This window comes from Ciona robusta, chromosome 9 (assembly GCF_009617815.1).
Source record: "Ciona robusta chromosome 9, ASM961781v2".
In the NCBI taxonomy this organism is placed as follows: domain Eukaryota; kingdom Metazoa; phylum Chordata; class Ascidiacea; order Phlebobranchia; family Cionidae; genus Ciona; species Ciona robusta.
Genome location: NC_143243.1, coordinates 5,550,376 through 5,572,219, shown reverse-complemented (window position 1 = coordinate 5,572,219; position 21,844 = coordinate 5,550,376). Strand labels below are relative to the sequence as shown.

The 21,844-nt window shown below is 33.9% G+C and overlaps 2 protein-coding genes across 3 annotated transcripts; one reads left to right on the top strand and one right to left on the bottom strand.

Annotated features, from left to right (window-relative positions):
* Positions 1 to 15: 15 nt before the first annotated feature.
* On the top strand, positions 16 to 7,859 carry LOC149731511 (protein SCAI-like). Its single transcript, XM_089884801.1, has 16 exons — positions 16 to 387; positions 494 to 589; positions 988 to 1,074; positions 1,662 to 1,760; positions 2,287 to 2,383; positions 2,795 to 2,893; positions 2,966 to 3,059; positions 4,065 to 4,168; positions 4,485 to 4,553; positions 5,299 to 5,400; positions 5,728 to 5,818; positions 6,096 to 6,186; positions 6,241 to 6,395; positions 6,827 to 7,000; positions 7,115 to 7,215; positions 7,523 to 7,859. Exons 1-16 carry the CDS (start codon positions 176 to 178, stop codon positions 7,661 to 7,663), a joined length of 1,812 nt encoding a protein of 603 aa, XP_089740927.1. The 5' UTR covers positions 16 to 175; the 3' UTR covers positions 7,664 to 7,859.
* Positions 7,800 to 21,479, bottom strand: LOC149731510 (integrin alpha-2-like). Of its 2 annotated transcripts, none has more exons than XM_089884794.1 (29): positions 21,096 to 21,479; positions 20,624 to 20,787; positions 20,077 to 20,208; positions 19,741 to 19,867; positions 19,260 to 19,416; positions 18,854 to 18,998; positions 18,431 to 18,564; positions 17,963 to 18,100; positions 17,561 to 17,690; positions 17,056 to 17,193; positions 16,701 to 16,862; positions 15,523 to 16,459; positions 15,225 to 15,334; positions 14,845 to 15,018; positions 14,092 to 14,250; positions 13,374 to 13,520; positions 12,808 to 13,029; positions 12,485 to 12,618; positions 12,258 to 12,383; positions 11,801 to 12,070; positions 11,518 to 11,676; positions 10,953 to 11,095; positions 10,576 to 10,714; positions 10,293 to 10,376; positions 9,923 to 10,103; positions 9,286 to 9,389; positions 9,126 to 9,230; positions 8,696 to 8,836; positions 7,800 to 8,497 (listed from the first exon to the last, which is right to left on the bottom strand). In XM_089884794.1, the coding sequence occupies exons 1-29, from the start codon at positions 21,335 to 21,337 to the stop codon at positions 8,318 to 8,320; spliced, it is 5,184 nt and encodes a 1,727-aa protein (XP_089740920.1). In that variant the 5' UTR covers positions 21,338 to 21,479; the 3' UTR covers positions 7,800 to 8,317. The 2 variants fall into 2 exon arrangements, with proteins under 2 accessions (XP_089740920.1, XP_089740921.1); XM_089884795.1 differs by having other exon boundaries at positions 19,741 to 19,861; positions 21,096 to 21,478.
* Between the last annotated feature and the right edge of the window lie 365 nt (positions 21,480 to 21,844).

The following is a 21,844-nucleotide window of genomic DNA, read 5'->3' as shown; positions in this document are numbered from 1 at the left end:
AACGGATCGCTGCTGTTTTTACTTCTTTAATGTTAAAATATGCGCCACCCGCAGAGTTTGGGACCGATTTATTTTGTGATAAAGAACAATAGCGTCCGTTAGTGGCAAACCTTAAACTTTTCTTTAAACCACTGACGGGAGCTCTTGAGTCGTGACGACAGAACCAAGCCTTCGCATGAAAACATGCGCGTATTTTAAATGCAAATACACAACAACAGTAAAACAGTTCAATCGCGTGCTTGGTTTGTTAGGTTGCTCACTTGTTCTGGATCCCAAAGACCACCGGAGAATGCAGGAAGGTCAAACGACGTTGGTGGACAACCGTAAAGTGGTTCAAGAGTTCTGTGAACTATTGGAATGTTCCAAACAACTGTTTAATGGACTGCGGTAAGTGAAAATACCTTACTGTCATGTCTAGCCATCATATTTGGTATACCTCATTATATTTTATCCAAAAATTATTGTTAGTTATATATATATCTTGTTTTTAAAGGGATTTACCCCAGTATGGCCAACGACAGTGGCAGCCATATTTTGCACGGACGTTTGAAACATACACTAAGCTGTGGAAGTTTCAACAAGAAAACAGGTGCGTTATTAAATTCAGTTGACAATTTTATATGTATTTGACTTAAAAATAGATTGCCACACATTGTACATAATACATGGTGGATTGACTTTACTATTACATGCCAATGTCGTACGTACGTCATGTATGTTTGTTACTGCTGTATTGTTTTACCTTATGTTTCCCAATTCTTTTCTTTGGATTTACTATTTGAACAATACTGTTAATATTGAAAGTAGTTAAAAAGTCTTCTAATAAAAAGTTATGTTTTATGTCTGCTCACTTCTTATTTATACAGTTTGTCCTCCTAATAAAGGAATTACTTCAGAAAAACGTAAAAAAAAAAACTAAAATAGATCATCTACAGATACCACATTTGCAGTTTACATTTTCATCTCTAACTGCATGTTTTCCATTAGATTAATTCTAGATCGTGATTACAATTTAAAGCGATGGCAAATCGGGGAAATCGCTTCCAAAATTGGCCAACTGTACTACCATTACTAGTAAGTGTTTATTAGAAATTCACTTACACTGTAATTTTCTTACATTATCTTTGCCCTGAAAAGTAGCTCTTTCTAATAGCATTATAAGTTTAAAGTGTCGTTGCATTATTTATGCTTATCGATTGCCAGTCCCCTCTCAAGGAACGGAATTTTTAATAAAAATCAATTTCCTCACGTATTGACAGATATGCTAGAGTAATAAACTGTGTTTGGCTAGAAGTAGTAACCACTGTTTTGTAATTTTTTTTGTAGTTATATTAAAAGGTTAAATATACCTTTGTGAATCATTAAATATTTAATTAAAAAGGGTAGCTGGCTTGGTGCAGTTGTAATTAATGTTTGGAAATTACAACTGCTCTTATTTTTATTTTTTACACAGACATCTAATTGCTGGTGAACTGTTAATTTCCCAGATGATTTTTCGAAACAAATGTAATTAGGACTTAAAAACACCAATTTGCTAAAATGCAGTTTTTGAGTATGTTAAAAATACATTTTGTTTTTAGTTTTATTAAGCTTTATGCGTTTTGATGACATAAAATTTGCAGTTGATTTTCTAATACCTACATTTCAAAATTTGTTTAAAGTTTAAGGACAAGTGAAACAAATTACTTGAATGAAGCATATCAATTCTATTCAGCCATTCGATCGAGGAATTATTACAAGAACGTCAGCAAAGAAGACAGGTGAGTTAGACATCACAACAACACTGTAAATGTGTTTAGATATGAAATACATTGCTAGTTTGCTTACTTTGCTAAAACACAAATTTTATGTTTTTAAATTTTTTTTTCTTCGTTTCTGCCTGGATCTGCCAAACCATTAAGAGTTCACAGAAATGTCAAAAGTAGGATAATATTTTTATTGGATTTTAGACTTGAACCGCATAAATTTTTAATGCAAATCCTGTCATAGCTGGTCTGGCCTTCTGTCTGGCATGCAAATGCACTATAGTTTGGCTCAGTCTAGTCACTCGGCCAGAATAATAAATAACACGAGTATTTCCATTTTCTATCTGTCTCGCAATTCTATCTCATTTTGTATTTAGTTATTTTAAACCTTGTTAAAGTTTTACTGTGGATAAATTGAATGTAGAATAATTTACATAAAAGCAAGCACTAACCACTTAATAGTTTGAAAACAAAACAACCATCAAATAAGTTGTACCATTAAAATGTTTTTTCAATAATTTATTTTATTTAAATTTTGCAGTTCTGACCTTTTGTTGAAAAAACATCGTTACTACGCAAGATTTATTGTTGTTTGTCTTTTGCTCAATTATAAACAAGATGTACATGACTTGGTATCGGTGAGGTGTTGTTTTTATGAATTATTAATGTAACCCATGTCTTGGGAATAATGAAAGAAAAGTAATTTGTAGAAAGAGCTTGCTGTGATTTGCTGCTCTATACACTAGAGTACAATGTGTGCGTGTGCGCCATTTTTTTTTAATTTTCTGCTTTCGTTTAATGAATTCACTACCACCAAACGCACAAAATGTAGAAATCAGGAGATTCTTTCATAAATCAACGGTATTCATAATTTAAAAAAATGAATTTTTAATTTTCCTACAGCACAAATTATAAAGCCTACAGATTAATTTCATTCACAAAAATGCACCTGTCCAAAGCTCCTAGTTTTAATGTAAAAAGTGTAAAGTTTACACTGTATTGGGTAATTAAATAATATCGTTTTTAATCTTAACTATTCACTTGTTCAGGATTTTTCGAAACAAGTTCAAGAAAACAAACGAATTTTAAAAGAAACCGAAGAAACAGAATGGGACCAGGTGGTTCTTGAGATAAAAGAGTTTTTAGATGTAAGTGTTTTGAATAAATTTATACACCAGACTATGTGAGGGTAAAGTTAAATTGATTTTTATTTTTTCCAGTCCGAACCAGTTCAGATTCTTAACGCGGACACTTTCCAGCGCTGTGACGTCACTTTACGCATGAGTTCATCCAGTTTACCCGCACTTGAAAAAGGTAAAACTGAAAGAATGCAATCCAAGATGTAACTATAGCACAGTTGGTTAGCACACATGCCTTTAACACAGAGATAATGGTTTGAAGGCTTGTTGCTAATAACATTGTGGCCAAATGTGTCTTTGGGTAATTTTCTTCCACCCAGTGGCCACTAATGGGTTGTATAAATTGTCAGCCATACAGAAAAAAGCAAAACAAGCAATTACCCACAAAGTTACATACATGGTAACTAGGGCTGTGGAAAAGTTAACGGTTAACCGGTTAACCGAACCTATTCGGTTAACCGCTAACGAAAAGTTCAAGTCGTTAACCGAACTATGACGTCATAGGGCATAAACGTATATCAATATCTGTCTTATTTACATGAAAGGCACGTGTTCGTGTTTGTTGATTGTTGTTTTGCAATAAGACAGAGTGCGCAGGGACGCTGTTGCTTTGATCGTGCCCTACAACGGCGATTACGCCATCAATCTTGATTGTTAATACCGCAGGCTAACTAGTTTTGCAACATCATATTGGTGTAATACACAACTTAAATGTTTTCCTCAGCCAAGCAGCGTGTTTATTACGACAAAAGCAGGCATTCACACGTGGATTCATTGCATCATAATAGCGATTTTCACACGTTGATTATTTAGACGGCAGGTGCTTTAAACAGGTTTGAATACGAATAGGAAAGCAATACTTTAACGTTAAGAACGTTTGCCCGTGTATTGCAAGCATAGTCCATACGTACGTCGTAAAGTTGCCTTTAAATTCGCGAAAGAAAAGCGATAAACCAGACGCTTTTATTAGGATTACACTTGTATCGGTTAACCGGTTAAAACTGAACGGTTAACGGTTAAACAAAAATAGGGAAAATCCACAGCCCTAATGGTAACTCATAAGCTGACACGAGGTGTATGAAACAAAACACCTGTGGTATAATAATAGTCCATTTCTGGCCACGTTAGGATGAAGCAAGTTGACTTCGTCTTTCCTTCTTTATGTAAGCATCCTTTCCAGGTGTTCAAACCCGTGTTTCACTGGGTGATGCCATCATAGTAGGCAACTCTCCATCTCAAATGAAGTTCTCTGAGCTAACAGTTGATATGTTTCGCATGGTGCAGGTAAAACCCACTAAAATTACTAGTTTGATGCTCACTGATATTGATTGGCGTATTTGACCTTAAAATAACCCTATGTTCAAGACAATCTGGCATAAATTACTCATTTAAAATAGAATTTATAAAAAAACCAACACACTTTTTCCACCACACAGGAAAATCTATATGCCAATCCCTCTACCTTGTTTAGCGCTTTTGGCATGTTTAGTTTTAGGTTTGATGCAAAATTTTACTACCAACTACAACTTAAACCATAATTTTTTTCCTATTTTTCTATATACAACTTAAACTGTTAAAGGATTTTTTTCTTTTGTAATAGGTATTGGAAAGATCACCGTGCGTTACAGCTGATCCTGTGCAAAGATCCCAACGTGCTAACCCATCCCAGGTAAGCTTATTTACTCTATAACAAAATTTAAAAATATTACCAAATAAAAACAAAAAAAACATAGTTCTATACATCATTGTTTTAAAAGTCTAACCCAAATTTGTTTCAATCAGCAAAAAGCTTATTTCCAAGTTTCATATCATTGTAGGCAGTAAAAACAATGCGTAATTTAAATTGCATTTCGTAAATAAAACCCGCCATCTACTATTTAAAATTACGTCACTATGACGTATATATACCGCTAGATAAATTTTACAAACCCCCGATTCCTTAATCTGCCCCCAATGTATTATGCATGGTATCATGATCAAATAGCAGACTTGTGTGATGAAATTGATCACTAAGACACCTTGCCTTCCATACTTAATGTTATGGAAGTGCATCTTTAAACACAGATGCTTCAAAATAGCATTTTAAAAGCCTATCTGTGGGTAATTGTGAAACCGCAGCAGTTTACTAGGCATACGTCATTGTACCATAAAGATACCTTGTCAGTTGACACAGGACCATACTATTTTTAATTATTTAAAAAACAGACATTTTAAAGCCATCACCATTAAAATACTAGCCTACAAATGTCGCACTTTTTTTAATTCGCCAGATTTTAATAATTACTCACAAAGTATTACATGGTAACTTTTAAGCCGGCTAGACTTCCGTTTTTCGGCCACGCGAGGATAAAGTTAGTTACATTTATTCATTCATTCCTATAATAAAACTAAATATATAAATGTCTTTACACCAGGAAAGTGCAGATCGTCTTATGAAGCGAGATAACCCACACAAGTACCTGTTGTACCGACCAACATTTTTCCAACTTTACACATTCCTTGCCACAGCTGTCAAAGTAAGTCGTCAATCAAACAAATAATTAATTCCCATTTTTTAAAAGAAGACTTTAGTTAAGTTTATTCTATTTCGAAATTTAAAAATTTGCGTTTTTGTATATACAGGTATAGATTTACACTCTGTTGTACCATTTTGTTAAAGAAGTAATTTTTAAATGTTTTTTTACTGCTAATTTTCTTTTTAAACATTAAATATTTTTTTCGCTACTTAAATTAAAAAAAATTTTAACTTTATTTTTTTCGCTACTTAATTTTAAAAAATTTTAAATATTTTTTTTCGCTACTTAATTTTAAAAAATTTTAAATTTTTTTCCCCACTTCACCAGGAGCTTCCCCCAGCCAATGCACTTCTGCTCTACCTGTCAGCACATGGAAGTAACCGTAACCACAATAACAACTCAGAATGCACGGAAGATGGTACAATGTTTTTTAGTAGCAATACAATAAAGCTTTTTTTATAAAAAAAGCTTTTAGACAAGATCACATTAAAAATTGCGGCGAATTTTTGTTGGTGAGGTATGAGGGTATTTTGAACAATACCTTTATAAACCTAAATAATACCTAAAAGATATATTTTGTGGGTTTATTGTTTTAAAAGCCATGAGATGACCCCTTTTATGTTTTTTCTGTAATATAATATGTCAATATATTTCCCAATATGTACTTATGCTTATAAATCCACCAAATCAAACAGGAGGATATGAGCTTGGTGGAGTAATCACAAACGACCGAAAAGAAGATGACACATCAGTAAGAAAACAATCAACATTAAAAAACATGCACTGGTACCATATCATAATACCTCATGTTTCTATATAAAACTAAACCATTACACACAGCATACACCCTGCGGATCTATACCCCTTCACAAGGAAGCCAATGTTAATAATAGTTGACAGTGATAATGCAAATGCATTTTCCAATCTACCCAATTTGTTTGGACAACCAGTGGTCTGTCTTATGGCACCTGATCAGTTACCACATTCCACCAAAGGTTTGGTTTTGAATCAAATATTTGTATAAATTGCAATTGTTCCAGTGTCATGGCAAAGTGGTTAGCGCGCCTGCTTCTAACCCAGAGGTAATGGGTTCAAGGCTCGTCACTGCTACCATTGTGGGCGTATGTGTGTCATTTCACAACATTGCTTATTCAGTCTGTCAAGCTGGGTGACATTTACAACTCACCAATTAATGACAGCATAACTTTGTCGCATTTTAAAATACTTTTACAGTTTCACCTGTAACAATTTTTCTAGATATTTTCTACAAATGTTTATTATCTCTCTTCCGTTTTGTTTAAGCTACACCTTTACCAAAGTTGGCAAGATATTTTTGCTCAGTTTAATTTGTACTGCATTATTTTAAAATATTTATATTTTATTTGTGAAGTTTGCATTTTATAAAATTTCTTAATTCTTTCTTCAGAGCATTTTTCACGTGGTCGCCTTTTAACAAGTTTCCTATACTCACCTCTTATGGCGTTTATGCTAACATGTGGGATTGACCAAACCAGCGACCGTCTTTATGAAACTTGCTCCCAAGTTGTAGAAAAAGCATTACAGGAAGCTCAGCGATCATACCTGCGCTCAAGAACAATAGGTCTCTCATTTTCCGTTTAAAAATAAAATTTTTATTGTTTTTATTTGATTTAAATCATACATATTATTTTTTTTCAATTTTTTGGCTAATTGTTTACATTTTTTATTTGTTCAGATCATTGTTTTCTTCAATTTTTTGGCGACGAGTTTATTCGATTAATTCTGCTCCGCTTTGCGTTCTGCTACTGTACATTACGTCTGCATCGTGCATATAAGGTAAGCTTCATATTTTTGCACTACATAAAAATTTCACGTAAAAAAATTTTTTCTGCACTTTTTTACTCTTTTTTAAATATTATAAAATGTCATCTATACCTAAATGAAATCATTTTGTGAAAATATTTTTTACCAAGAAGTTTTGAACCGCAAGCCTTCATATATGTAACATAATTCTGTTAATACCGTTCCCTATTTTTGGTTTAACTTTGCTTACTATTAATATAAAATTGATATTCCTCAATCTGTAAAACAAAATTTTCCAATTAATTTTTTTTCTAATTTTTCCAATTTTCTTTCATTACAGGATAGCAGATTTTACCCAAAGTCCCATCCAGCGTTGCCAGAAGAAGATTTTGTTGGCAACCCAGCAATGAACAAAGCAATAATTGACATGGCAGATGTTTTGGGCGTGAGGGGTTTATTTCTTGACTGTAACCCAGCATAGAATAAACCTTTCAACCATTTCATGAGATTAAGGATTTTCTGTTGTTTCAATTTTATTACCCAGTCTTTTACATACTGCCGATTTTAGCTGATTCATATACTGACATTGGATGTTTTGCGTACCAACACACTTAGTATACATATTTAACGACTTGTAATTTTACGAATGCTAAAAAATACACAAAATTGTCACAGAATACTGTACGATCGCCGTTACAATTTATAGTTTTTCGCTAAAATGGCACGCATACGTGATTTAAAAATGAATTTGATAATTATCAAAAATACACAGGTCTAAGTGTACGGTAATGAACTTTAAAATCAGAGATTAGGAAACTTTTAAATTAATAATTGGTTAAAACAAAATAAACAATTTTAAACTTTAGAACTGTAAGGTGGCAAGAAAATTAATGCTGTTGGCTATAAATGTAGAATCTGTAAGGTGCAGTGAAAGACAGCGAACTTTTTGTAGTTTGTTACTAGTTATAAACATACCTATTTTGATCCTGTAATCTATCATATAGAACTAAAACAAACCATTCTTGTAAAAAAGCTTCAGCTGTTATGGCTGATAATTTACATTAAAGCCATGAGAACAGTAGTTGTTTACAGATGGTTCATTTGTGCAGTAAAAAATAAATCAAGGTAAAACATCCTATAAAGTGGGAGATTGTGGCAATTTTCGCTGGAAGGTAGACAGCTTTTGTTTTTCCTCATCTGTTGCTGGTGATCCATCATATACTTTATAATGTTCTACCATATTATGTCTGTAGCTATACTGCCATTCCCTTTCTTCTTCTAAGTGCTGCTTGTATTTGCTCTTGAAGAATCCAAGCTAAAGGTAGAAAATGGTTTAGGTAATACAGTAAGAATATTTATATAGTATAATGTGCTACAGCAAAGTGTTGAACCTGTTTTACTTTAAGCACTTGGTAAAAAAGTAGTTTTAAAAGTGCAGCATTAGGAAAAGACTAATACATTAAAAGTTTTTTTTTCTGTATTAAGTTGTAATATAATATTTATTTAAACTTACCCTGCTTAGTGCAAGCACAGTTAATAGCAGTAATGCGACTCCAGCACAGATTGCAGCCACATACACCCACCATGGTGTGTGGAAACCTGAACTTTCGGTGTCAAATGAAGTGAAATTGGCATTGAATGCACGTGTAGTGATCTGGATTGTAATTTTGTTAAAAATAATATAACGTTTAATTAAATTAAGATGTATTGTTTTGTCATATGTATCCTCGGACAAGCTACTTAATGTTAATTGCTTAAACCCAGTGGTTTATGGGTTGTCCAAGTTGTCAAACTTACAGAAAAAAAAATAATGACAACAATTTCATATGTGGTCACTTTTAACAGGCAATAAGAACATAAACCCATGTTACCTGCCACTCAGTAATAAATAAGTGCAATGACTTTCATTCATTTACACTGAGTTTTGGTAACATTTAATTCACCTTTTTGCTAAGTTTGTTTTGGTGTCCTGATGATGCTACAATGTTGAATGAAGAAGCAGTGGAAACATTTGCATTCGATGAAATTTCAGCTTTCCAGATGAGTGCCTGTTTGATAACGTTATCATTAAAAATCATGTTGAGTTCTACCTCACAGAATTACCTGGCTGAAAGTGGATTTCCAAAGTCTGAAATGGAGAGAAATTTCCACTGAAGTTAACGGTTTCATATCTTCTAATTGACACTGAAGAACTTCGCATACAAAACCTAAAATGTACCTTTTTAGTACTCTTATACTCCAGTGATTTTAGTAACTGTAACATAACACTATTTTGCTGCTGTAATGCGTGTACATAAAGTGATATTGAAAAGTAACAAATTTTTATATAAATTCATGCATCATAACTTAAATTTTTATTTATCTTATCAAAAACAATAAGGAAGATCAAAGTATTTAAACAATGAAGAGAAGGAAATCAACAGAGAAATGATGACAAACCACGCTTCGGATATAAGTTAGTGGAAATGAGCATCAGCTCAAAAGCGTGGCTGTTGAACCCAACATATAGTGAACTCACATTAAGTTGTTAAAATTAAATTGGTCCAGCGCCGTGGCCGTAAACTAAATTGGTCCGACACAATTAGTTAGCATGCCTACCTCTAACCAGAGGTTCAAGGTTCAAGGCTCGTTACTCCTACCATTATGGACACTCATGTTATAACGACTGTCGCTTTCCAGCCACGGAGGATAGATAACGGTACATTTATTTAATTATAACTACAATTAACTTTTCACTTACCAGTTGCTGTACAATCAATTTCTGTTGCGTAAAACTCAATAGAAGAAAGTGAGTCTTCCTTGGGCTCACCAATCCTCTTTCCGAACCTTGGTACATCAGTTGCTCCACGATTCACTGAAGTTCCGATTTGTTCTGTCGTGTTGATTTGGGCTGGGTTGACTAAGATATCCAAGTCCATACACTAAAATAAGAGGTTCATTTTTTTAATAAAAATTCAATATATCTTAATAGAACAGCTTCTATATGCCTGTCACTACTTTTCTTGCACCATATGCTACATGTTATTTTAATTACGACTTATGTCAGTTTTCTATATAACTGTATTGTGTTGCATTAGATATTCATATGTGCTCCTGCAGTCACAACTTACTACACATGCTTCATATGGAATGCAGGAAACATTCGTCAAATACAGAACATCATGTTGACTTGGTGTTTCTGTTGGCCACTGTACCTGTAAATATAAGCTTTGAAAATTTGTATATGGTGTATATGGTCTTATAAGTTCAATAAATGAAAGTTACTTCTTTAAAACTTTTTCAGTTGTTATTGCATGGGTGTTCTGTTTCATACACCTCATGGCTGTAGCTTAATCTTTGGGTTAGAGGCAGGCGCGCTAATCACTTTGCCACAGCGCTGAATTGTCTACTTACCGAAACATCTGTTCTTGGAATATGAGAAGGCCCCAAGTTAACAAACTTGTAGGTATGTACAACTGCTGGACCAATGTCGTCAAAAGTTAGAATTGACTGTTTCTCCGACCCATTAAATGTGACATGATTATTTTCATCTCTGTTAAATAATATGGTAAAAATACCTTTATGTTATTATAATGTGGTCTAACTGCAGATCTCTTATTAATACACAACCCATATGCTTTTACAATATTATTTTAAATATTTGACACAGAACGTCCCTGAACTTTTTACTACATGGACCAACATATCAGATTAACAGTTTTTTCACACAATATTTAAACCCACTGTTTTTTGTAACATTTAACCCGTTATTTTTTCTTCCACATACTTACACTTGAATTGCTAGATCGGCAATATATTTGACCATCACATCCAAATCAACTTCATTATCTACTGGGTTGGTTTCTTCACTTGAGGACGCTGATTGAATTGTAAAGTTTAAAAGACCCCCAGTGAAGTTTTCTTTCACTGCAAACTGGAAGAAAAGGTTAGTTTGTACAATAAATGAATAAGTTTAGCGTGTTTATTTCTCATGTAGCAGGGCAATGACAGTCGTGATTACATGGTGTTCCATTTCAAACACCTAGGTCTACTCAGGATCAATATTTTTAAGATATGACCATTTTATTAATGCATGGCTGACAATTCAGTAACCAATGGGTTGAAGTAATTGTCCTTTTCTCTAAGGACACATATGCCCACTGTGCCATGGCAAAAAAAAGGACACATATGGCGTGTTGACCACTGTGCCATGGCAAATAGATATATTTTTGTGTTTTTAATTTTAGAGTACATGCCTAGGATCACTTACAGAATATTACAATTCAAAGGTTTATAAAGGTGTTCTGATATATAAGACATGTGAACAATATTTAAAATAAGATAACTTTTTTGTACCAGTAACTTAAAATTACAGCTGCCGCCATCCATCATGTATGGATCTCTATGAGATAACATTAAGGTGTGGTGTGTTGCACCCTCATCTGCAGGACGTGGTGAATAAATCTTATTCAGGTTTTTAGGGTCCGTAGTTGCTATTCTCATGCAGTTTGCTGGCTGTTTCATAAATAGTTTAATTTAAAAATAAATATTGTTTTAAAAAATAGAAATCTTTATTTTCTATATTACAAGCAGCAAATTTTAAAATCCATTAACTTTAAAATAAGTAAAGTTCACACACCTCTTGTGTAGCAAGCTGGAACAAATAAAGTTGTGTACTGAAATTCACAGCAACAGAAACATCATATGCGGTGTCATTGAAATTCCAAACTGTCACATCAAGCTCCAACACTTGGTTTGGCCTCAGAGCCAAGACTGTTTCCCCTTGCCGATTATTTTCCATGGGCATTTGAGCAACTTTTAGTTTTGATTTTTTAGCTCCTGTGATTATGCCATTTATCCTTAGATCAGATTCACAGTGGGAATCACTGCATACTTTGGTAAATGTGACCTTAAAAGAAAAAAAGAGGTTTTACTCTTGGGTGCGTATTTTAAATAAGTAAAAAATGACGAAAAATTAAAACGTTAATTCTGGTCGAAAAAACACAATATATTATTTTACACAATGGTATCACCTAAACCGCGATTGAGAAAAACACAAAGTAGCTCTTTAAAAATACACTGTTGCTTCATGTTACCTCTGTCCTTGCTTGATTTGCATCAAATATATCAAGAAGAGCAGATTTCTTTGATACTGTCATTTTCGGTGACAGTTTGTATTCTACGCTCACTATAAGTGGTTCAAGTTGTTTGTATATTGGCAACTGCAATGCAGAAATACTTTCTAATTCATGGTAAAACTCGGCATATATGGTTTACCCATTGGATTATTAAGAGACACAGTTTTGTCAGTAATGTATATTACCTTTAAGTACAATGTTGATTCAATACATTCAGTTGTATTACTGATAATTTTGAGGTTTCCTTTGTATTTATTAAACCGCCCACGTGGTTTTGCTCCACTGTAGTCAACATCTGCTTCAAATTGGTACCTGAGAACTAATCAACGAGAGTTAAAGTATATTGTCCAGCACCGTGGCACAATGGTCAGCATGCTTGCATTTATCCTAGCAAACAGTGTTTAAAACACAACACCTGGGTTATAACGACTGTCCTTGCCCAACCAGGTAACAATAAAGAAGTTACATTTAGAGTTAGACATACATTTTTTACTGTTTTTTAACTTACTTATTGCTTCTGGAGTGCTGACACCATAGGCATGAAAACAAGCTTTAACAGTGACACATGTACGAGTTCCATTATCATTACACGAATCATTTGTGTGCGCCTTACTAGGGGTAGTTGTGTTAATGACTTGCGGAGAAGCAGATACACTTAGGTCGACATGAATCACAGGCCGTGAAAATAATATCACAACCCTGTCGTTTCCGGGAGCACCAACTGCAATATCTATAAAATATATTTTAAGTTATAATGTATAACCGATAAAGTATATGTTCTGTATTGGACCTTGGGAAAAGTTTAACTTAAAATTGAAAACATCACTATTTTCTCATTTCTGCACCTATAACTAGGTAAAATAACATAACTTAATTGGGTATTTATCTCTTCTAATACAGGAACGAAGATCAGATTGATTAGCACAACTAAGAGATGGAAATTAGCAACAAAACGACAGTCATTATACATAAGTTGAATTCTACATACATGGTTAATTCAACACATTTACTGGATATGTTTTTTATTATAAAGTAAAACTATATTTAAAAGAATAAAACTAAACAATAGCTTACCATTGTAACCGTTTTCATCCACATCTACTCCTGCAAATAGCGAGTAGCTGAAATATACCGGACGCTTCTTTTTTTGGGAAGCTCGGATTACTTGAGATGGTACGGGAGTAATTCCTTCAGGCCGACCATTGTAAATGAAAACAGCACCTGCCAATTAGAAGTAGTTTTCTGGCTCAATACTTTTTATGACAGCTTCATATTTGAAATTAAGATTGGTAACTTCTATTGTAGTGTCTTGTTTGAATTCAGTGACATATTCAGTGACACACTTCTATTGTAGAGTCTTGTTTGAATTCAGTGACACATCTACCTTGTTTTGATCAATCTGTTCTTTAAAAAGTTACCAAGCTCAAAAAGGCAGAACTTTATGGGTAAATTTGGTATATCAATTATTTCACAAATAAGTTGTGAGTGAATGAATGAATGTAACCTCCATCATCCTCACGTAGCCAGAAAACAACAGTCGTTATAACAGATATTTTCTGTTTCATTTGGCTCATCCCGCTTACCAATTACCACATATATAACTTTGTGTGTGATTGTTTTTATTCAATTTGGCTAACAATTTAGACAATCAATTAGTGAATACTGGTTTGGAGCAATTACTGTCCTGCCCAAAGACACACACATCAATTATGGTAGCAGCAATGAGCCTTGAACCCATTACCCCAGACTTACAGGCAGGCAAGCTAACCACTATGCCACAACGCATACTTACCATCTCCATCCCTAGTTGACGGCGCTCCAATCACAATATCATTAAATCCGTCCATGTTCAAGTCACCAGGCGTTGCAAATGAGAAACCAAACCTTGCTCCTATCTCATTTACTCCAGAGAGAACAACTTCTCTTTGGGTGATACTACCCTCTGTTTCATCTAGAGGAAAGGTTTGAAAAGTAATATGCAAACATAAGTTTTTGGTAGGTTTTATAGGTTAAAAACTCGTCCGGCGCCGTGGCGTAGTGGTTAGCGCGCTTGCCTGTAACTATTAGGTAATGCGTTCAAAGCTCGTCGCTGCTACCATTGTGGGCGTATGTGTCCTTGGGCAAGACACTTAACGACAATTGCTTCAACCCAGTGGCACTAATGGGTTGTCCAAATTATCAGCCATACATAAAAATAATGAAAAAATCCAAAAAAAATAATCACCCACAAAGTAACATACATGGCAACTCGTAAGCTGGCACGAGGTGTTAAACCCGTGTGATAACGACTGTCGTTTTCCGGCCACGCGAGGATAAAGTAAGTTACATTCATTCATTCATTCAAAACAAGCATAATTTTTTTAGGTGAAGTTTTGCAACTTAGTTTTAATTATAGGATAAAGCTAATTTTAGGATAGTTTTAAAAAATAGCATTTTTAGTTTACATTGCCTAGAAACTCTACAGAAAGCTTGGGTCTTAAAATGAATTTTAACCTTCAAAAACTACATACAAACTGCTACAAAAAGATTCTTTACATTAACATACTTGAGACATACACAAAGACCCTTCCCTCGTCATAGTTCTTATCCATCCACAAAGGAGCACCAACAAAAACTTCATCAATTCCATCGCCATTGGTGTCCACAGCAGAAAGGGAATAACCAAAGTAACTTCCCATCTGGTTGCTTATAAATTCTTTCTCTACTTTTAGCTCGTTATCTAAAAATTTGGGTTTAGACTGAAAGTCCTGCTTATCCAGCTTCATACATTGTATCAAGTAAGATAGAGAACTTCAGTAAGATAGTATAAGGACTTTTAAATAAGCCTGTAGTTCTCTAAAATTCGTTAATCAGAAGCCAAAGACAGGTATTTATAATTCCATTACCATTTTGAAAGCTCTTATACCTATTCAGACTATGACATACCTTCAGTTTTATTAACAATGTAGACAGCCCCAATGCTTAGCATTCTTGGTGCTCCAACCAGAATGACTTCACTGCTGTTTTTCCTGAATACTCCAGTTGTAATGGAATACCTAGACAAGAAAGTTATTAATTTTTAATATCTTTGGGTCGTCCAAGTTATCAGCCATTCATAAAAAATAAAAAACAAATCACCCAAAAAATGATCACTCAATAAATAATATGCATGGCAACTTTTTTTTTCGGCAGTGCAAGGATAAAACAAGTTACATTCGTTTTTTACAATAATTGGAAAACTTACCCAAAGTACGCAAGTGTAATCTTTCTTCTAAGTTCATCATTTAAATGAACATTTCTTTTTCCTCTTTTTATTGCATTATCAACACTGCGCTTTTGTAAATGCTTTGTCACAGATGATTTTGTAGGTTTTGGATAAAAATTACTTGTTGAAGTTGGTTTGTTTAAAGTTAATTGTGGGACTTGCGTACCACTTGTAAAATTTTGAAACCAATCTGAAGTGTTCTGTGCAATTTCTCCAGAAAATTCATCATTTTCTGAACTCCCTTCTAAAAAGCTAAAAAAGGTTGCCAGATCAGAAGTATAAGCCACTGCTGTTGGCTTGGTATTGTTTCCTTTCGCTTTCTGGGATGTATGATTCTGCACTTCCGGAATCAACTGGATTAAACTTGATTTTGTTGGCTTGCTGCCCAATACATCCAAAGCAGAATCTGTATCAATTTCATTCTGCATTAGGTTTCTTTTTGTTCTTTGTGAGATAGAACGATTTGCAGTGGATGAAATATTTTCCATCATTTCTGTAGTAACTCCTGTCTGTAGCACAATTTTTGTAGGTGCGACATTAACCCCACCATTTATAGCAACACCACTTGTGTTGTTTCCCACTTTAGGTATAATCTTTATCCCCACAATACTGGAGGTGTCAACAAAAGTTGACTTGCTGATATTATACAGTGCAGGCGATGTAGGGGGAATTTCACTTTCTTCATACACAGATACATTCCTAGTTCCAAAAACTTTGGTTCCAATTAAAATTTCTTTAAAACTTTTCACAACTCTTTTTGTAAAAACCCCAGGTGCATCAGAAGTTTCATTTCCCGAAATAAAATAGGATATTCCGCCGGACCAATCATTCAAACCTGGAACTCCAATAATTGGAGCTCCTTCAAGAAAGGTTGCGCTTAATCCAGCTTGACCTTGTTCCTTTGTAGATGTTTTTCCTGTACGTAAAACTAATTTATTTTAAGAACTACTCAATGACGTATAGTAATATGTTTTTCATTCTATTTTGCTTTCTCATTTTTTTATTGCACTTTATTAAACATTTAAATGGGAAAGTATAAGCCCAACATAGAATTATGCATTTTCTTTTAGTTAGTACAGAGAATTTGTGTCTGTTTTTTAAGTACAATAACGTTGATACTATCAGTGTATATAATGAAAATACAGGAAATAATATACCTTGACTTTCTAATGAAGCAATGCTGTGTGACAACTCCCTTCTTATGCTTTCCAATGCAGAGAAATCGTTGATTTTGTAAACATATCTATCTGGATCCGAAGCAATTGCCCTCAATTCTCCCATCACTACTTTTCCCACTCCAATTGCAAACATTACAATTCCTGCCAAGAAAGAAAGTTATTTTCATTCCAAAAGTTTTCTAGTAATTTTTACCAATTGTCAGTGGTAACAAGTAACCACACATTTTATTTATCTATAATTCATAACACAATTTTTTATCTCTTATCCCTATTTAAACCTTACATCAGTTTAAGCAGCCCTTTTTCATAAAAACAGATCTTATGTCTACATTACCAGATTCTTTTGCAATCCTTGATGGTACAATCACATCATCTTGTGACTTTCCATCTGTCAGCACAACTACAAGTCTTTTCGCATTAGGACGAACCCCATTTTCATGTGTGAACATATTGTTTGTCAGGTAGAGTATTGCTAAAATATATAATTTTGTTTAGTAAAATGGTTGCAAAGTTTTAATTTTTAATTATTAATATGATCACCTGATTTTACTCTCATTGATATAACACATGCCAAATTGTTTTAAATGCCCTTATATTAAAATTCACAAAGAACTTTATTTGTCTCTTTGAAGTACAATACAAAAGTTAATTAGCTGAAGGGGGAAAAACAGGGGGTGGAAGTTACTTGTGATGAATAGGTGTAATGGATACTCAGGACATAATAAAGATTAAAAACACTATTTTATCCGAAGCATCAATTAGGCAACAATGTTAGTGCATTAGCTTTACAATAAACAATGGCATTACAAAGAACAAAGAACAATTAGTAATGACAATACCTTTCCCTGTTGCAGTGCCCCCGGATGTATGCTCCACTTCAAGCACTGCTTTTCTTATATCATCTAACTTGTGGTACTTGTTTAGATGAAATATGATTCTTGGGTTGTCACTGTACGTTGCTAGTCCAATCTAGCAGGAAAATTAATTATAAAACTGATAATTCACATTTCTGCATTGGCTGGGGTGTTGAACTATGCAAAATTATAATTTAAAACATAATTTATTTGTCAAACTTTAGTTAAAAAAGTTTTATTTCATTATCAAATTTAAATTTAAAATAAAAAAAACAGAACAATCTTCAAAGTTTTGTCTTAATAAACCCATTAAATAACTGCACTTGAGATAAAGTTTGCCTGCACCATTGGCCTGGCTGTCAAACTTTGTTTAAAAATACTACTAACTTGAGTGTATTCTTCTCCAATTGGAAAAGAGCTAATGGTGTTTCGTAGCCAGACTTTTATTCCATCAAAATCATTTTCTAACACACTGGTACTTTCATCAATAAGAAAAATCAAGTCAAGCTTCCCACTGTTACAAACCTGTAATATCGGCATATCTAACTAGCAAGTATGCTAATTTGTTTAATAACATGATTTTAAGTTATATTCAAAGATCAAAATAGTTCCTCCATTTCAGTTGTCCCAATGTCTTTTGTCTAAATTGTCAGTCATACATTAAAACAAATAAAAAATCCCCTGAAAATAATTACCCACAAATTTACATATGTTGTAACTAGCAAGCAGGCACGAGGTGTATGAAACAGAACACCTGCGTTATAATGACTGTCCTTGCACAACCAGAGGAGGATAAATAAGTTACATCCACACTTTAAATTATGTGGTTATTTCTAATAAATGTTTAAAACTCACTTGTGTTCTGCATGGAGAGAGGAGTCTGATAGAAGAAAGAGATAAATCTGGTTGAATAAAATAGCACATCCCTGGTGCATGTACTTCGCCACTACAATTGTACTTCCAATTTGGCGCACAGCTCAGTATCTGACCTTATAACAACATTTCAAATTGGTTAAAAGTAAGTAGTCATTTTGATAATAACTTGTAAACATGCTCTGTTTAACGGAATCTTTTTTTGAGGTTGCACCATAAAATTATTCTTATATATGTATTGGGGCATTTGAGGGGTTTATAAATTGGACAAACCTTTAAAATACTGTGATTTATCGTTGGCCATTATAGTGGTAATAATGTGATTCTATTTTAGAAGTAGCAGTTCTTTTTTGTATTAAGAGGTTGCAGTTCGAAATTAAAAAATCTCCATTTTATAAAAAATACCTGTTTTAGGATTTCTAGCCAAAGTGGCTCCCAGTGATTGTGCTTCAAAATTCATATCTTCCGGACACTGACCACGATATATTATGATGTCATCAATAGCTATGTCTGACTCCCAATTTTTCCCCTTCACCGCTTCAAACACAATCTAATGAAATTATTCTTTATTAACAAAATGCTAATAAGAAAAAAAATTGTTTCTTAAAACATTTTTTGACTAGTTTCAATACAAACAAACCATATATACAAGATATTTGGTTTGTATTACCACTAAGCTTTTTAATTCTGTCTCTGACCTAAAAAATAGGAAAAAAATATAAATTTAAATTTTGGGTGAAAAAATTAAATGAACTGATGCGCAACCCCTAAGTAACTTAGAGCAAGGTATAAACAAATTATTTAGTCTTACTGTGTGTGAATATTCATTGATAATAGTTGCATATCCTTCTTGCCAGGCGTTAACCTGAGGTCCATCTTTGTTCCAAACCATCACAAGTCCAGTAACATTATCATGAGCATAAACGTTTAAGCTGCCGATGTTGCTACCATACATATGGTACCAAAATCTAAGAAAATATTTTTGCTTAAAAACCTTAACTGAAAAAAACGAAATCACCAATATAAAAATAAAGCATTAATTATATTTTATAATAAGTACAGTTCAATTTTGTTCATCCAAATTTAATAATTTAGTAGAATTTATGATAATGTTTATAATGTGCAATAAATTTGGCAAATCTGACTCTGATCTGATACTCATATAGTTGAAACAATCTTGTTTAGTGAAATATGGTAAGGATCTAGTGCTATGAAAATGAATAAAAAATTATAATGAGGTTTGGTGTTACAGGATCCTAAGCTTCTCACAATGTTGTATATTTTATTCTTACCTCAGACAAGATCCAGTTGTAGCCACTAAAGGTGGAGTGGAAACCATTGCACTTACCCAACCTCTAGATGGATCAGAAGCTTCAATATACAGGTATGAACCTCTTGTTCTTGGTGAAGAACCTAAAACTTTAGGTATGAAACAACACCAATTTACAGCCATGGTAGTAAAAGACATTAAAATCTTTGAACTGCTCGAATTAAATAAAAAAATATTAACTTACACAATTTAAATGAAAAAACTTTAAACTACACAAATTAAATGATCTTTAAATTTAGGGACCCACTGTGTATATTTGGTGCATCAGTTATTAATTAAATAATGAAACGTACTGTACCTTTGTAGGTGTGATCAATGGAAGGCCCAGTGTTATCTGATAAAGTAGCTGATCTTGTTTTGGTCCAATCGAAGTCATCATTGTCAAGTTCAATTAAATCGCAATCTTCGAAGTTACAACTGTAGATGACCTCTGGAAATTTACGGGTGGCATTTATTTTAAAGATGCAGTCTAATGATTCAACCGGAACAACGTTTATGAATGGATGTAACTTGTTTTACTCTTATGTTATTAAACCAGATGTTCTTTTTCATGCACCTCGTGCCTGCTTGCGAGTTACTATATGTAACGGAATTTTTTCTATACGGGTGATAATTAGGAAAACCCACTAGTGACCATTGGGTTGAAGCAATTGCTTGTGTCCTACCCAAAGACACATACACCCACCATAGTAGCAGGGAAGAGCATGAACCTGTAACCTCTAGGTTAAAGACAAGTGTGCTAACCACTGTGGTATGGCACCGTACAATATATATTATAAAACTATACAAGTAAAAGAGTTGTGTAATAAAAGTGACAGAGTTAACTGTATTAGTTAATCTCCTACCAGTGTTGTTTATGAGTTTGCTTTTTCTAAAATCAAGTCTTGTACAGTTTCTCTGTCTCGCCACCTTCGCCCCAGCCCATTTATGTCTTAGCAGGCAAGAGTAAAGTGCCCCCTCTGGATCTTCGTTTTTGTTCTCAGAGTATTCTGGTGCACCAGTGAGTAACCTGTTTGTAAGTGTATTTAAGATAATAGGAACTGTATGTTAAAAGTTAAAGAGGAAAATGGTAGTGATATGTAAAAATCTTTTAGGTGTCAGAGTAATTGTATGTATATTATGTAAATTGGCTTAATGGTATTGTGCCTATTACCAAATAAGAGTTTGTTTTAAAGTAGGGGAATAACCAATACCATGACGTCACCATTTACCACGTGGTAAAGCATGCCGTATGATTGAAGGTTGCGTATAAAGTTACAAAACTTCCACTGAAGTGAACTACGGTTAATTTCCGTTTTATTCATGCCATGCCCTTACCACACCCCGTTGTCGTTCTCGTGCAACGAAATCGAATATCCAAATTGACTCTTGCGTTGTGGTGAAACGACCACCCTGCTCTTAGAAAGCTCTTGAATGTTAAACGTTCTGGCCGGAGTGACGGAAAAATGTATTAGAGACAATCCAAAGAATAAATACGTGTTCTTTAGCATTCCGGCGTTCATGAAACCGCGTGTTAACGTCCACAGTAATAAAATCTCTTCTTTATGAATTCGTATCATCTTACCAGCATAGCATGTTTCTTGTCTTTGCACGAATTTAACATATAGGCTACTAACATTTAACAAAAGAAAAAAACAGACCCATTTAAAAATTTAATTTAATATCTATACACGACCTGACAGAAAAGAACAAAGTTATTATTGCAAAGATAAGCACTGTACCCAGAGCCGCGTAGGCTATACCACATGTGGTTATTATAAACTGATACTGAACCTTCGTATAGAGACTGGTAGCTTAGGCTACCACATCTTTCCTGTTATTTGTGGCGGTGAACAAAACTGCACAGGTTTTAATGAAAGCATGTGCATTTCTTCTTACAGTCATTTGCTGTATGAAATTATACTGTATACCGTCAACCGTGTTGCTATGCATGTAGTCGCTATGACTATCCTTAGCCTACTTAGCTGTCCTGTTGTTTTGATCCAACGTAAGGAAGCGACTTGGTTGCCAGCGTGCCTACAACTCCATAACGTGGGATGTAATTTCACGCTTCCGTGAAATGTGTT